The sequence below is a fragment of the Peromyscus californicus genome, unplaced genomic scaffold (genome assembly GCF_007827085.1).
Source record: "Peromyscus californicus insignis strain IS unplaced genomic scaffold, ASM782708v3 Scaffold_5__1_contigs__length_169319896, whole genome shotgun sequence".
NCBI lineage: Eukaryota > Metazoa > Chordata > Mammalia > Rodentia > Cricetidae > Peromyscus > Peromyscus californicus.
In genome coordinates this window covers 104467296-104481769 of record NW_026294573.1, presented here as the reverse complement: position 1 = coordinate 104481769, position 14474 = coordinate 104467296, and the positions used below count along the sequence as shown (strand labels likewise).

The window sequence follows — 14474 nt, the reverse complement described above, 5'->3', positions numbered from 1 at the left end:
AATGCTAGGTAGATTGAGTGGGACAGTGATGAGAAGCCTGGAGGTCTAGCAAAAAGTCTGTAGTAAGCCAGGTTTAAGTCTTAAGTGTCTTCATAGGGACATCCAGACATCCGAGGAAGGTTAAGAGGAAGGAGACTTTCAGCCACATTTCTCAAGCTTACTGACAGATTTTATTGAGAGATGAAGTAAAAAGGAGTTTTAGGAATAGGCTTCTGGTTTTGCATTGTTGAGAGTTAAGTAGTTTTAGATTTTTGTTTGTTTGTTTGTTTGTTTTTTTTCGAGACATAGTTTCTCTGTGTAGCTTTGGCACCTTTCCTGGAACTCACTCTGTAGCCCAGTCTGGCCTCAAACTCACAGAGATCTGCATGCCTCTGACTCCCCCGTGCTAGTAGTTTTAGATTTTAAGGTATACTTGCTAATGCTTCTGTATCAGAGAGCTTTTAACATTGTAAACACATTGTCTTTATCAGTGGGGACTTGCAGTATTGTGATTTATCACAAGAAAAAATGTATTTATTTCTTTGTTCCTGACAAAGAACTCTCAGTGCCTGAGAATGTCCTGGGAATTAAGCATGTTTTATTCTAAGGAGTTGCTTCCTGGTAGGCTCCTGGATGGAGGACTGATCATCCAAAAGACAAAGCTATGTCAAGGAGCTTGGAAAGTTTTTCCCCAGCATGCTTTAGGAAAGGGACTAGAAATTGGACTTATTGGTTATACCTATATCTATATACCTTTGTTTGTTTGTTTGTTTGTTTTTTCAAGACAGGGTTTCTCTGTGTAGTTTTGGTGCCTGTCCTGGATCTCGCTCTGTAGACCAGGCTGGCCTCCAACTCACAGAGATCCGCCTGGCTCTGCCTCCCGAGTGCTGGGATTAAAGGCATGTGCCACCGCTGCCTGGCTCTATATACCTTTATAAAAATCCCAAATATGGATTTGGAAAACCTCTGCATTAGTACAAACATTCACGTGTTGGGAGGGCAACAGCTCCTATATTCAGGCCCTCTTCAGACCTTGTAATATTCTTTATTAAAAATTGATGGAATAAGTAAAGTCTGCCTTGATTTCTTTGAATCATCTTAGCAAATAGTCAGACCTAAACCAGGGATCACGACAGTCCCAGTTTGTAGCTGATTTGTCAGAAGCATGTACCTGGGATTTGTGATTTATATCTGAGGTGGGTGAGAAGTTTTGAGGGTTGGTTTTACCTGGGGAATCTGATGTTATCTCCAAGTGGATTGTGTCAAATTTGAATCAAATTATAGGACAGCAGTTGGTATCTGCTAGAGATTTGTTTGGCATGTGAAAAAAGAAATCCTACATTTTAGCTAGAGAAATGTTACATGTTATAACTATGCTTTCAGGAATCATTCCTTTAGTTCAAGAAATGTTCAGTGTTGTATTGAGTGTGAAAGTAGCAAAAATGGTGTGAATTTTCCAATCTCCTAGAGAGTGCTAGCTAGCTTTCTAGATTCTTCCTAACAGGTGCCACTGAGCTAGGGAAGGATTGACTATTCCTCTGTTAAACATGTGAGCAGAAGAGGTTTGAGGCTCTTAAGTGGAAACATTAGTATGCTCATTAAAGTAGTCATTTTTTTTTACTTTATTTAAATACCATGCTTTTCATTTATTTTATATAATGACTGCAGTTTCCCCTTCCTCCTCTCCTCCAAGCCCCCCTTTCCTGGGCTTCCCATCTCCCCCTTTCCCCTTCCACTCTTCCTCTGTTCCATTCAGAAAGGGGCAGGCTTGAACAAAGCATGGCACATCAAGTTGAGGCAGGACCCAGCTCCTCCCCTTGCATGAAGGCTGGGCAAGGTAATCCAGCAGAGGAAACAGGTTCCAAAAAGCCAGCTAAGTGCCAGGTACAGGTCCTGATCTCACTGCTAGAACCCTTACAAAGAGACCAAGCTACCCAACTGTCACACATACAGAGGGCCTAGGTTGGTCCCACGAAGGCTCCTTAACTGTTGGTCCAGATTCCATGAGCTCCCATGAGCTCAGGTCAGCTGTCTCTGTCGGTTCCCCTCTCATGACCCCCCTGGTTCATACAATTCCTTCTCCCTTTCTTCAGCAAGACTCCCAGAGCTCAGCCCAGATTGGTCTCTGCATCTGCTTCCATCAGTTATTGTATAGAGTATCTGTGGTGATATATTATGTACCCTAATAAATTTGCCTGAAGAATCTCTGATGACAATTAGGGTAATCACCAATCTGATTACAGTAAATGGCCAGTTCAGGTACCCTCTCCACTATTACTAGGAGTCTTAGCTGGGGTTATCTTTGTGGATTCCAGGGGTGTCCCTGGTGCCAGGTTTTTCTCTAACCTCAAAATGCCCCCTGCAATCAAAATATAGTCATCATACTACTGATACATACTCTGGATTTCAATGGGTATCTGCCTTAAGTTCTGAAAAGGCTGATTCTGTAATTACACATTTATTAGAGACAGTAAAGTAGTCATCTTTGGATTCACTTGGCATCTGTGAATGTCCAGTTTGAGAATGTTGCTGGTTTAAGCTCTTAGGATACTGTTTACCAATTCTTTTCTGTAGTATATTTGGTTATTGTCTTTTTGTTGCTTGTTTCCTCTGTGACATCCTATGATAGGTAATAACTTTTCTTCTTTGCTCATATTTGGCATTTTACTGGATCAATTGAGAAAACTTTTGATGTCTCCTCCTTCCATTGCATAAACATCTGATAAGTTTATATTGTAGCTTTCTTTTTTGTTCTTTTTAAAAATCCTTCTCTCATGTATTGTAGCTTACATTCATTGAAATTTCTTTGAAGTTACTGTTAATCTCTTTATTTCTAATCCAGCAGGCCTTTTCAATTTTGATCATTCTGCTGTCCACCTGTGTCCTGTCTATATGACTTCTTTGCAGAGTCCTGTAAACTCTTCTGCTTGTATCAAAAGACTTGTTTATCAATGTGTAATTTATATACAATAAAAATTGCCTTTTAGCATATAGTTAGGAATTTTTAGAGAATCATAGTTTGTAACTTCCCCCATAGTTGAGATATATAGCCACTTTCTCATGCCTAAAATTCCCTTGTACCTCTTTATAGTAGGCCTTTTTCACTCTTTTTTTTTTTTTTTTTTTTTTTGGTTTTTCGAGACAGGGTTTCTCTGTGTAGCTTTGCACCTTTCCTGGATCTCGCTCTGTAGCCCAGGCTGGCCTCAAACTCACAGAGATCCGCCTGGCTCTGCCTCCCAAGTGCTGGGATTAAAGGCGTGCGCCACCACCGCCCGGCTGCCTTTTTCACTCTTAGCCCATAGCAACAACTAATCTCTATATCTATGTGTTTCCTTTTCCAGAAAAGCATATAAATGGAATCACTTAGCACATAGCTTTTGAGTCTGTCTTCTTTCACTTACAGTGTGTTTGAGATACACCTACATGTGGCAGTGGTTCATCCCTTGTTATTCCTGACTACTCTGAATGTGCCAGTTTGTTTACCAATTTGTCAATTGAAGGACATTTCTATTTCCAGTATTTGTGACTCTAAAAACTGAAACAAGCAACTGCATATATTCCTGTACAGGTTTTGTGTGAGCATGTTTTTGTTTCTTTTGGATAAAAATCAAGCAAGGATATAAGTGGATTGTATAATGTGTGCATAACCTTACAAGAAATGCCAAGAGCATTCTCTAGAATGGTCTGCACTTTGCATTCTTACTAGAATAAGAGTTTCAGTGTCTCCATGAGGACACTGTCCTATCAGTTGTTGAAGTTGGCCTCTCCCTTCTCTTCCTTCCTGTTTAAAAGGTGATTGTTATTATTGTTCTCTTTGTAACCCCTCCCCCACATTGTCTCTTTGGTTTCTTGACAACAGTCTTGCTTCATAGCCCAGGCTGGCCTTGAATTCGTGGCCCTTCGCCTTCAGCCTTCTCAGTGCTGAAATTACAGGTGTGTACCAGCATGACTAGCAGTTAATTTGTTCATTTGTTCTTTCTGTTTTGTTTTTTTTTTTTGTCTGAAAGTTGAGCACGTGCTAATAAAGTGCTCTACTTCTGAGCTATAGCCACAGTTTTTTTTTGTCTTAATTTGCAATCTTCCCCAGTGTTCTTATACACCTACATGTTTATTTTATTGATCCATTTATAATTATTTGCTTGGACTTCTGCTTTAAAAATAATAACTATTATTGTTATAATTATTATTGTGTGTGAGAGAAAGAGACTGTGTGCTTACTATGGTATGCATGTGGATAGCTTTTTAGGAGTTGATTCTCTCCTCTCATCTGTTTTTTTAGGCAGGATATCTCCTCCTGTGCTGCACACACCAGCTTCAAGCTGATTCTTCTGTCTCTACATTTCATTTTACCATAGGAGTACTGGGGTTGCCGATACCAGCCAGAACATCTGACTTTTGTATGGCTTCTAGGGTTAAAACTTAAGTCTTCAGGCTTGCAAAGCAAATGCTTGGACCCACTGGGCCATCTTACCTGAGCTTCTACTTTCCATTTAATGTTATTTAGACACAATACAACAAAAGAACAAAACAGAAAAAGCCATTTCTTCATTGGAATTTATATTCTGAAAACTTCAAAATCTCTACTCTTTTCTGAGTACTGTATTCAGACACCCAGCTGTGTGTTGAACAAAACTCATTTAATATATCCAATAGATACCCCAAAGTTAACATGCCTAATTTTCACTTGATCCTGTCCTTCATCCTGACCCCCTATTGATGTACCTTTTCTCAGTGATTGTTATATTCATCTACTAGCACAGCTAAAACGATTACTATTCAGTTACTCATCAAACCTGATTGATTTTTACCTCCAGAATGTCTCATGGATCTGTCCTTGTCTTCCCACCCTCTCTGTCACATATATAATTCAGGCTATTGACAAATGTATACAACAGCTTCCTTACCAGCCCCACTATACCAGTAGACCATTGGCTACACTGCACCACTGTTCTCTTTATGAAATAGAAAAGTTGGATCCTATCTCCTTCCTCTTAAAAGATGTAGTAGCTATATATTGCCTTCCAGATAATTCCACTACTGAAGATGCCCTGTGATTGGGCACTTTCATAGTAAAACTGTTCTTTTTTTTTTTCTTGGTTTTTTGAGACAGGGTTTCTCTGTGTAGCTTTGTAGCCTGTCCTGGAACTTGCTGTGTAGACCAGACTGGCCTCGAACTCACAGAGATCCGCCTGCCTCTACCTCCCGAGTGCTGGGATTAAAGATGTGCGCCACCACTGCCCGGCTCAGTAAAACTATTCTTAATTATTGTCCTATAAACTAGTGAGATGTATTAATGCATTCTTGGGGTGGGGAAGGAAACTTGCTGGATTAAACTAGTATTATTTCTGTTAACAGTGTTACTGGGCTGAAGTAGTGAGAATAGAGACTAGCTTATTAGAGAGCCTGAGATGTGGGTTTTGTCCTGTCCTCTCCCTGAGCCCAGGTTTAGGATGGTGCCAGTAGATGGGGTCAGATTATGCGTTCAATTTCTTTATGTAATAGATAGATATTTAATTAAGTAGAATAAGCTATGCTCTGTTGTGGAGTGCTCAAGGAAGAAGCAATGTCTGCAGGGAGAGTTGCCTTTGGGCTCAGAGTTTGCGAAACAACCTTGTCATTTGCCTGGAGCAATGTATGCTAAGATTCTATGTGATATATTTTCCCCCATTTTCTTAAAAAAAAAAAAAATTACCCTCTAGCAGTTGCTATGGCAACAGTACTATAGCCTGGGAGAATTTTCTTTTTATCCCCTACCCATGGGTAGACAATTAACCCAATTATAAAAAAATTTAAATGGCACACCAAACCAATGTACCATCTCTGAGGAGTATTAAGAGGAGACATATATGGTAGGAAGAAGGTGAGCACCCAGGAATAACGCTGTTATCAGTGATGAGCTAAACAGTCTGCCCAGCAGACTAGTAGTAGACTAATAGGGCATCAGGTGAATGCAACCAGCTGGGCTTGCCATCAGCTGATGCCCCCAGAATTGTGGGTCTTACTGTAAAATTTCAAGACAGCCACACTCTCAAAGTTCTGAGGGTCTTATGGACCAGACCCTGAGTATTCCTTGTGGACTGTAGGACTGTCAGACCACACTCTCAAAGTTCTGAGGGTCTTATGGACCAGACCCTGAGTATTCCTTGTGGACTGTAGGACTGTCAGACCACACTCTCAAAGTTCTGAGGGTCTTATGGACCAGACCCTGAGTATTCCTTGTGGACTGTAGGACTGTCGGAGAGCACAGGCCAAGGAGTCGTCTCCTTCCCGCCCCTGTTTATTAGGAACCTCTGAGACAAGCAAAACCCTGGCAACTGACAAACCGTCAGCTGAGGGCTGCGGACCACATTCGGGGACCGAGCCCTTGATGTGCGTTTCCTCTTCAGACTCTTAGAGTGACACAGGGCTTCTGCTGTTATTCTCATATTACAGACGGGAAGGATCCGCAATGATGTTTTCAAGGTCACATTCTTCATAGGTAATAGACTAGGAGAATTGTGCTTTGACTTTTAAGCTTATGTTCCTAATCAGGAAGCTAAATTATTTCCATTTTCCTAGGAATAACTGCTGATCTTTATCCAATTTTTTGTTCCAAATTCAGTTTGGGTATAGGAAAGAATTTAAATTTAACTAATTTTTGACTTTTTACTTTGAAAAGTAGATAGAAAATGCTTTTATTTTTCTTTTATCCTTCAAGTGTGTATTTTAATAGTCTTAATTAAAATGTTATATATAATTCAGAAAAAAAGTAGCTTCCTCTGAGGAGCCAATATGCTAGGATATTTTTATTACATATCAGAAAATTATAGGGTAAGTTTTTAAGAGATAGACATTTCTCTTCCCCACTTTTAAATGTCTTCTGTAGAGAGTAGCAAGATTGGATCTCAGAGGGTTGATCACTCCTTTGTACGTGTTATGGCAGCTGAGCTTCTTATGGACATACTGTGGCAGTCCCCAAGCTTAGAGAACTTGGGGACAAGGAAGTGCTTCTTTGAGACAGGAGATCAAGGTTTTATTTTGACTAAGCAAAGACATATGAGCTCCTAAATGATGATATTTGAGAGACCTAGAAGGAAGTTTAACAGTACCAAATCAGCAATTTTGTTTTATAGTCAACTGCAAAGAACAAGAATATTGTTTAAGTTTGCTTCATGCCTTTTAAAAGGTAGATAATCTGTAATGTAAAGTTCTTGCCCCACAAATATAGTAGGCAGGAGTATTATAAGGCATATAAGAATTGGTGGGGGGAGGAGTGATCTTTGAATTGCTACTAAAATTATCTGTCATACTTCTTTTGCTTCTTCTTTGTGGTTTCCTTAGGTCACTGGACCTATTTGGGCTGGGGAGAGCATCAGAGTACGTAAGCATTTCAATTCCTTACCATTTTCTAGACGTTTTTCTTGTGTGTGTGTGTGTGTGTGTGTGTGTGTGTGTGTGTGTGTGTGTGTGTGTGTGTAACTATATCTGGGTGCAGGTGGGTGTGGCACATAAATGTGCATGTCACAGTGGGAGTGTAGAGGTCAAAGGACAACTTGTAGGAGTTGGTTCTCTTCTTCCACCATGTGGATCTTGAGGATTGAACTCAGGTCATTAGGTTCCTTTACCTGCTGAGCTATCTTGCCAGCCCATTTTTCTTGATTTTTTCCCCTTTAATATTTTCCCTCTCAGCCATGAAGCTGAAGCTGGATATTCATGCTTACCATGCATATGTGATGCAGTTCTCTTTTCCTTCCCTTTACATTGAAATTTAAATATGGCAGCAGAGGGTGGGGTAGGGAGAGGGAGAAAAGAGAGAAGGAAAGAGAAGAGACTGATTCTGAGTGAGATTTAAACACCAAAGTTGCAGTTATAACTCTAATAGGACTACTGAACTTTATTCCCTAGACACAAATGGTGCCACCAGCCTTTGGTGTTGGCGCTATTGGTCTCCTGACGTAGGAGAGCTGTGGCCAGAAGAAGGTTCACTCTGAGCTGAACTAGAGACAGGGTTATTGTTGTGCATCTTAGTGTGGCTGTGTGACGATAAAGCTGGGAAGATCTACAGACCTGACTGATGTTTCTGGTTTATTAGTCTAGCCTTGTGTCTTTTTAGGAAATGAGAGGCAGAGGCTATGGTTTGACTTTTCCTGAAGCAGCCCACAGAGACTGGAATCTACCTTTTATCTTAAGCTTGGAGAGCAGGCAGCCAGTTCTTTCCAGCGTAATGGCAGTTCTAGACTGATTTTGTCCACAGGCAGGGTAAGAACTAGTCTCAGTGATTAGGTATCCAGCAGATACACAGTCAGACTTAAATGGTCATTGTCATTGGAATGTCTAAGTACTAGAGAACTGTTCAAAACAGCCTGAGAAAGATCAGAAATGTTAAGTTTCTCAAGTGGAAAAAAGTAAGCCATGAAGAATATGTATCAGTTCTCTTTTGTTTCTTCTCTGACCAGTAAAGTTCTAGTGGTATTCAGGACTTAAAGACAGTGACCAAATCCAGGAGTACTACATACTGGAAAGCTGCAGCATTCAGTATTTCATTCAGTTTTCTTGAGTGTTTTCTGTGTGGTTGGAAGACCATCTTTGCTACAGGTTAAATTATCTTTCCTAGACTGCATTTATTTTTTATTATTGCCTTTCATGTACTTGCCAATTGAATTACCATTTTTTAATATATATGTATACACACAAGCATACACATATGTATCTCATATATACATATCAGATACATCTCTCTCTCTATATATATATATATACATATATATATCCTTTCATGCCATCTTTCTTATCTGGACTCGAGCAGGCATTCCCTTCCCCCCTCCAGTCTTACCTACCTACATCTCCATAAAGCTTTCCTTCCTTCCATATCATGAAGTGAACTTCCATTCCTTTCGAATCATATAGTGTCTGACTTATGGTATTCTCATGTCGTACCTTCCTTGAATAAAAATTCAGTATTTGCCATATTTCCATTCTCCCATTAAGCTAATATATATTCTTAATCTTCTGTGTTGTTTAGACTTCCATGTGTAGGCATCCAGTATTTGAATGAGCAACTATTCCCAGCCTTTTAATTTGTCATCTTCAAATAAACTTTATCATGAGATTTTTCATTAAATTAAAAAAAGTATGCATTTTCCTTTATTTATTCCTTTTTGAAACATGGCCTTACTACGTAGCCCTGGCTGGATTAGAACTCTGTGTAGACCAGGCCTCAAACTTGGGCATGTGTCCCACACCTGGCTGCCTTTCTAACTTTTGCCCTTAAACTAGCTCCTAAGTCCCTTTGGCTGAGTAACCAAACTTGCACTCAGCAGCTGTTCTTTTTCCATAAAGCCCCTTTTCCCTCTAGATCACAGGGTACTGTGGGGTAAATTGCAGAGGCTGTGCCTGACGCACTTAAACACAACTTTTTATTTAAGCTGAAGGGCTTACCTTTTCCTTAATTTCCCTTTTTAGTTTCTTTTCTTTTCTTTTCTTTTCTTTTTTTTTTTTTTGTTATTTTGTTTTTCAAGACAGGGTTTCTCTGTGTAGCCCTGGCTATCCTAGAACTCACTTTGTAGACCAGGCTGGCCTCGAACTCACTGGGTTCTGAGTGCTGAGATTGAAGGTGTGCACCACCGCCCGGCCCCTTTTTAGTTTCTAATTAGCTTTGGTTGTGCCAGGAGATTGAGAGTGGTGTAGGAGAGAAAGGTCTGTCTTTTCCCTTTTCCTGTTTCTCTTGGTCTCACCTCACTTTGTGTTCTCTTTCTCCTGACCTTCCTGCTTACCATACTCTCTCCTCAACCTTCTTTCTCCCATGAGGCCTTAGCTTTTTAATATTCATTTGCCTTTTATTTCCTTAAGTATAGAAATGTTGCTAGCCAGGCCGAGTGTGATGGTGTGCTCTTTAATCGTAGCTCTTGGAAGGCAGAAGCAGGAGGATCTCTGTGAGTTCAAGGCCAGTCTGGTCTACATTTCATGTTCTAGAACAGCCAGGACTACATAGAGAGACCCTATCTCAAAACAAAAACAAAAACAAAAAACAAAAACATAAATAAATGAAATGCTGCTAGTCTTTCCCCAAAGATGTGAAACATTGTCCCCGCCTTGGCCTAGTGAAAAAACAAAACAAAACACAACAGAGCATTTAGGAGTACCTGGTCAGATTCGACCAAAAGAAAGGAAAGAAAGGCTATGTAAGTATTTCCAGCTTTGACACTTGAGCTCTTAACTCTGGCTAAGCTCCTCCTCTTGCCTCAGAGTCAGTAGGATTATCTGTTGTGGAATCTGAAAACTCAACATTTTCTACCTTACATACTAATACCCTTCCTCCTTTTGTCAGGCAGGGTTCAGGGAGACTTGACCTCTGCCCCCTCATCTGTAGGCATGAGTAGCCCAGTAGTGGCTTCCTCAGACTTACTTCTGTGAGTTCAGAAAGAACTGAGTCTGAGTGGCATATTAGTTTTGAGCCTTGATCCTTTCTTTCTAGTCTTCGGAACAGAAAGAACATGAAGGGCTGAACCCAGGGCCTCCAAGTCTTTTCCTAATGTGTCTTCAGAGTGCTTTGGAGTCGGGTGCTTTGCCCCTCCCACTTTCCAGCCTTTAGAAAGAACATGGAGGGCTGAACCCAGGGCCTCCAAGTCTTCCTAATGTGTCTTCAGAGTGCTTTGGAGTCGGATGCTTTGACCCTCCCACTTTCCAGCCTTTAGAAAGAACATGAAGGGCTGAACCCAGGGCCTCCAAGTCTTCCTAATGTGTCTTCAGAGTGCTTTGGAGTCGGATGCTTTGCCCCTCCCACTTTCCAGCCTTTAGCACCTTTGTTTTGCTATGTTTTTTCCAAGACAAAGTCTCACTCTGTAGCGCTGGTTCACTCTGTGGACCAGGCTGGCCTTGAAGTCATAAGAGATCTGCCTGCTTATCCTTCCCAAGTGCTGGGATTAAAATGTGTGCCACCACACAGAGTTTCAAAGGACTTCTTTTAACTGTTTTGTGTTAGTAATAATTGTTGCTGATCATTTGAAGTCTAGTCTCATTCCCATTCTGATATCTTGCTGTAGATTGATGACATTCTCTCTCTCTCTCTCTCTCTCTCTCTCTCTCTCTCTCTTGAGACAGGGTCACTCTGTGTAGCCCTGGCTGTCCTGAAACTCACTTTGTAGACCAGGCTGGACTAGCCTCAAACCGACACCCACTGCCTCTGCCTCTGGAGGGCTGGATTAAAGGTGCGCACCACCACGCCTTTTTTAAGTGTCCATATGTTACCATAAACTCAGTGCAGTTTTTTCCTAAGAAGTCCTTGGTGTCCCCCAGCAGCTTCACTTTTTTACCCTAAATTCAAATAGAAAAGACTCATAAGATCATCTTACCCCTGTGCACCAACTATACCCACAATGTCATTTGGACGTCAGTGCTCAAATGTATTTCTTTCTTGCTCCCATTTGTTTTAGTGGAATTATTATCTGTAGACTAACCTTGAAGCCCAGGAACTCTCTCCTTATCACTGTTTGTTTTTCCTCAAGTTTTTTTTCTTTTTAATTACAACTATTATTTAAATATTACATCTCGTTGTATATCCTGGCCCAAACCTAAAATTAAATTAATCTGGGCAATACTTGTAATTCTTTCTTTTTTTTGAGACAGAACTCACATAGCCCAGGCTGGTCTTGAACTTGTTATCTAGCTGAGGATGGCTTAGAATTTCTAATCCTTCTGCCACTACCTTGCAAGTTCTGGAGTTACAGCTGGTTGTTTAATCAGTTCTATCTGGATTTTTGTTTGTGTATTTGAGTTCATTGGGTCTTTGCCATTTCTGCTGTATGGACACAAGTCCAGAATTCCTGCTCTAGTAAAAGTTTGATCATATAGTTTTTGGGAGATTTCTGTAGCCTACACTGCTACCAATATTGTTATCTTTCAAAATTACTAATATGAGTTGCCCATCATATGCTGAACGTATTTCCATTTGAGAATGGCAAATGTACCTTTTCTTAATGGAAAGCCAAATAGGAACTTGGCAAAAAAGGACATGTGGGACCTTGTTAATCATAGACACATGTATAGTATCAGATATGGCTTCTCTATAATGTAGTTTACATACTGTTAGGTTCATTCCTTCCCAAATACAGTTTTTATTTGTGATGGTAGTTGTTTTAGTTATCATTAAGAAAAACTAGCTTATCAGTTGCTATTTGAATAGCAAAACTAATTTTACTACTGCTAAGTAAATGTGGATGTGTTGTCAATGGAAGTGTGGATAGTTTTCTTTTAGCCTATGCTCAGGATGGGAATTCTGAGCACAGGGTGTCCACTCTTGATTGGAATTGTTAGGAAAACTTGGTATCAGCAAGACAGTTCTGCTGTTCTTAAACTGCATTTAGAGCCTTTGACTAGACCCAAAAGCCATGGCCTTGGTTGTCCTGATTTCTAGGACCAGCTTCTGATGTGCTTATTTGGCTCAGCCCATGCATTTTAAAGGCTGAAAACTCCTGACCAGCTTTAAATTATTTTTTTTTTTTTCTTCTAAGACATGGAAAAGGCATTTCCTTCCTTTGCTCTTTCCCCTTTGATAATCACAGAGACCCAGAATCTATGTGAGACATTTCACAGCAGAGCTTAATTAGGTTATGATAACTAGAAAACTGAAAGCAGAATTCCAGAGAATTTTGCATTGGGAAAATGCAATTTAGGTGTTCTTCTAAGACTCAACAATAAAATGAAACTGCCATTTCTTATTTCATAAGGAGAGAGACTATTTTGCATGTGTTTTTGATGTCACTGGACTTCTCTGCAGCTCAATTTTTACTCTTATTCTTAAGTTTCCGGTGTATGGCTACCTAAGTTAGAAGCAGGAAATGTTCTGAAGCATTATGTAAAACTTGGGTGGTTGGTCTGTTTTTTTTTCTACAGCCTTTGAAGACCCTGATAGTGCCGTTGATGACCGTGACAGTGACTATCGCAGTGAGACCAGCAATAGCATCCCACCTCCTTACCATACAACTACCCAGCCTAATGCTTCTGTGCACCAGTTCCCTGTACCAGTGCGATTACCACAACAGCTGTTTCTTCAAGGCAGTTCCCGGGACTCTTGCAATGATTCTATGCAGAGTTATGACTTTGATTATCCAGAGCGTCGGGCCCTCAGGTCGGTATTGATCCAGGTCTCATGATGACAACTGACAGGCAGGCTCCTGGTGTTTTGATGGACATGATAGTGGAAGTGTAGCAATATGACAGGTCAAACTAGAAGCATTTTAGGTAGGTTCTTGGTCCCTTTCCCACACACTTATATTTAAACATTTCTAGTAGGAATGTTTGTCTTTGTGGTCCTATCAGTGAGGACATGCCCACCTTGGGTGGCTGGTTGAAAAGAGGCAGGGAGATTTCTGCGTTTGAAGCCAGCCTGGTCTACAGAGTAAGTTCCAGGACAGCCAGCACTACATAGGTAAAGCCAGTAAAAACCAAAAAGAAAAGAAGAGAAAAAACCAAAAAACAAAAAACTATTCCTCTTACCCCATCTCCTTTCTGGATCAGTAATTTTGACAAACCATTTTATAAGATTAAAACAAAGAAAATGACCAATATAAGTGTTTGAGTAGTCTTTCCTGTTTGAATATTTTTCTAGAAGCTTCCTAAGAAGACCAATTTAATCTTATTATAGCAGATCTTGTATTTTTGCTGGAATTTTAATTTAATTCATTTTATTAATTTAAGTACACAATATTTATGTTTAAATAAATTAAGGTACAATATGGTATTCAGTGAAGAATCTCCCAAGCACACTCATGGTCTTTCTCCATCCCATCTGCTTCCTGTCTCCCAGTTCCTTCCTGTTGCTACGTTCTATGTACCCTTCTGTAGACTATTGTCATATATTGTGATTATAAAAGAAAAACACACATTTGTCATGTGGGTGCTGGAAATTGAACCAAGGTCCTCTTAACCACTGAGTTGTCTCTTCAGCCCCTATTTTTTCTTTTTGATGTGTGATCAGTCTAGTCAAGAATCATGAAACGTATTTGGTTTTCCTGTTTCTTTAGTCTCCTTTAATTTAGCAAAATTTCTGTGTTGTATTTTTCCTCTAGCTGTGTAAGATACATTTTTTTGAGGAATCAAGGTCATCAGTTTTGAGAATGTAATTTAATTTGGTCTTATTTGATTGCTTCTTTGTGTTTAGAATCAGCTTAAACATTTTTGGCAGAAATACTAGATAGGGTGATATTTTCTTCATAGTTCACCAGGAAGTACATACTTGGCCTTATTTTAGGGACACTTCATTTGATATCTTGGTAAAGGCATTTAGTATATACTGTATTGCTCCCCAGAATAATTATACTCTTTCTCATTTATATTGAATTAATATCTAGGATTACGTCTGTGGTGCATTTCCCTAACAACTTTGGTTTTTTTTCGAGACAGGGTTTCTCTGTGTAGCTTTGCGCCTTTCCTGGAACTCGCTTGGAGACCAGGCTGGCCTCGAACTCACAGAGATCCGCCTGGCTCTGCCTCCCGAGTGCTGGGATTAAAGGCGTGCG

At 40.1% G+C, this 14474-nt stretch overlaps 1 protein-coding gene across 8 annotated transcripts in view; it reads left to right on the top strand.

The window, feature by feature from the left end:
- The window catches only part of LOC128096280 (protein unc-13 homolog B), a 207862-nt gene that overhangs the window by 97310 nt on the left and 96078 nt on the right, over positions 1-14474 (top strand). For 4 of the 8 annotated variants that reach the window (XM_052715655.1, XM_052715654.1, XM_052715652.1 and 1 more), the window contains exons 8-9: positions 7300-7335; positions 12850-13084. In XM_052715655.1, coding sequence (XP_052571615.1) covers positions 7300-7335; positions 12850-13084 — 271 coding nt within the window. Of the gene's footprint in view, positions 1-7299; positions 7340-12849; positions 13085-14474 lie in introns of all 8 variants that reach the window. The other 4 variants (XM_052715657.1, XM_052715656.1, XM_052715653.1 and 1 more) reach the window with 2 other exon arrangements.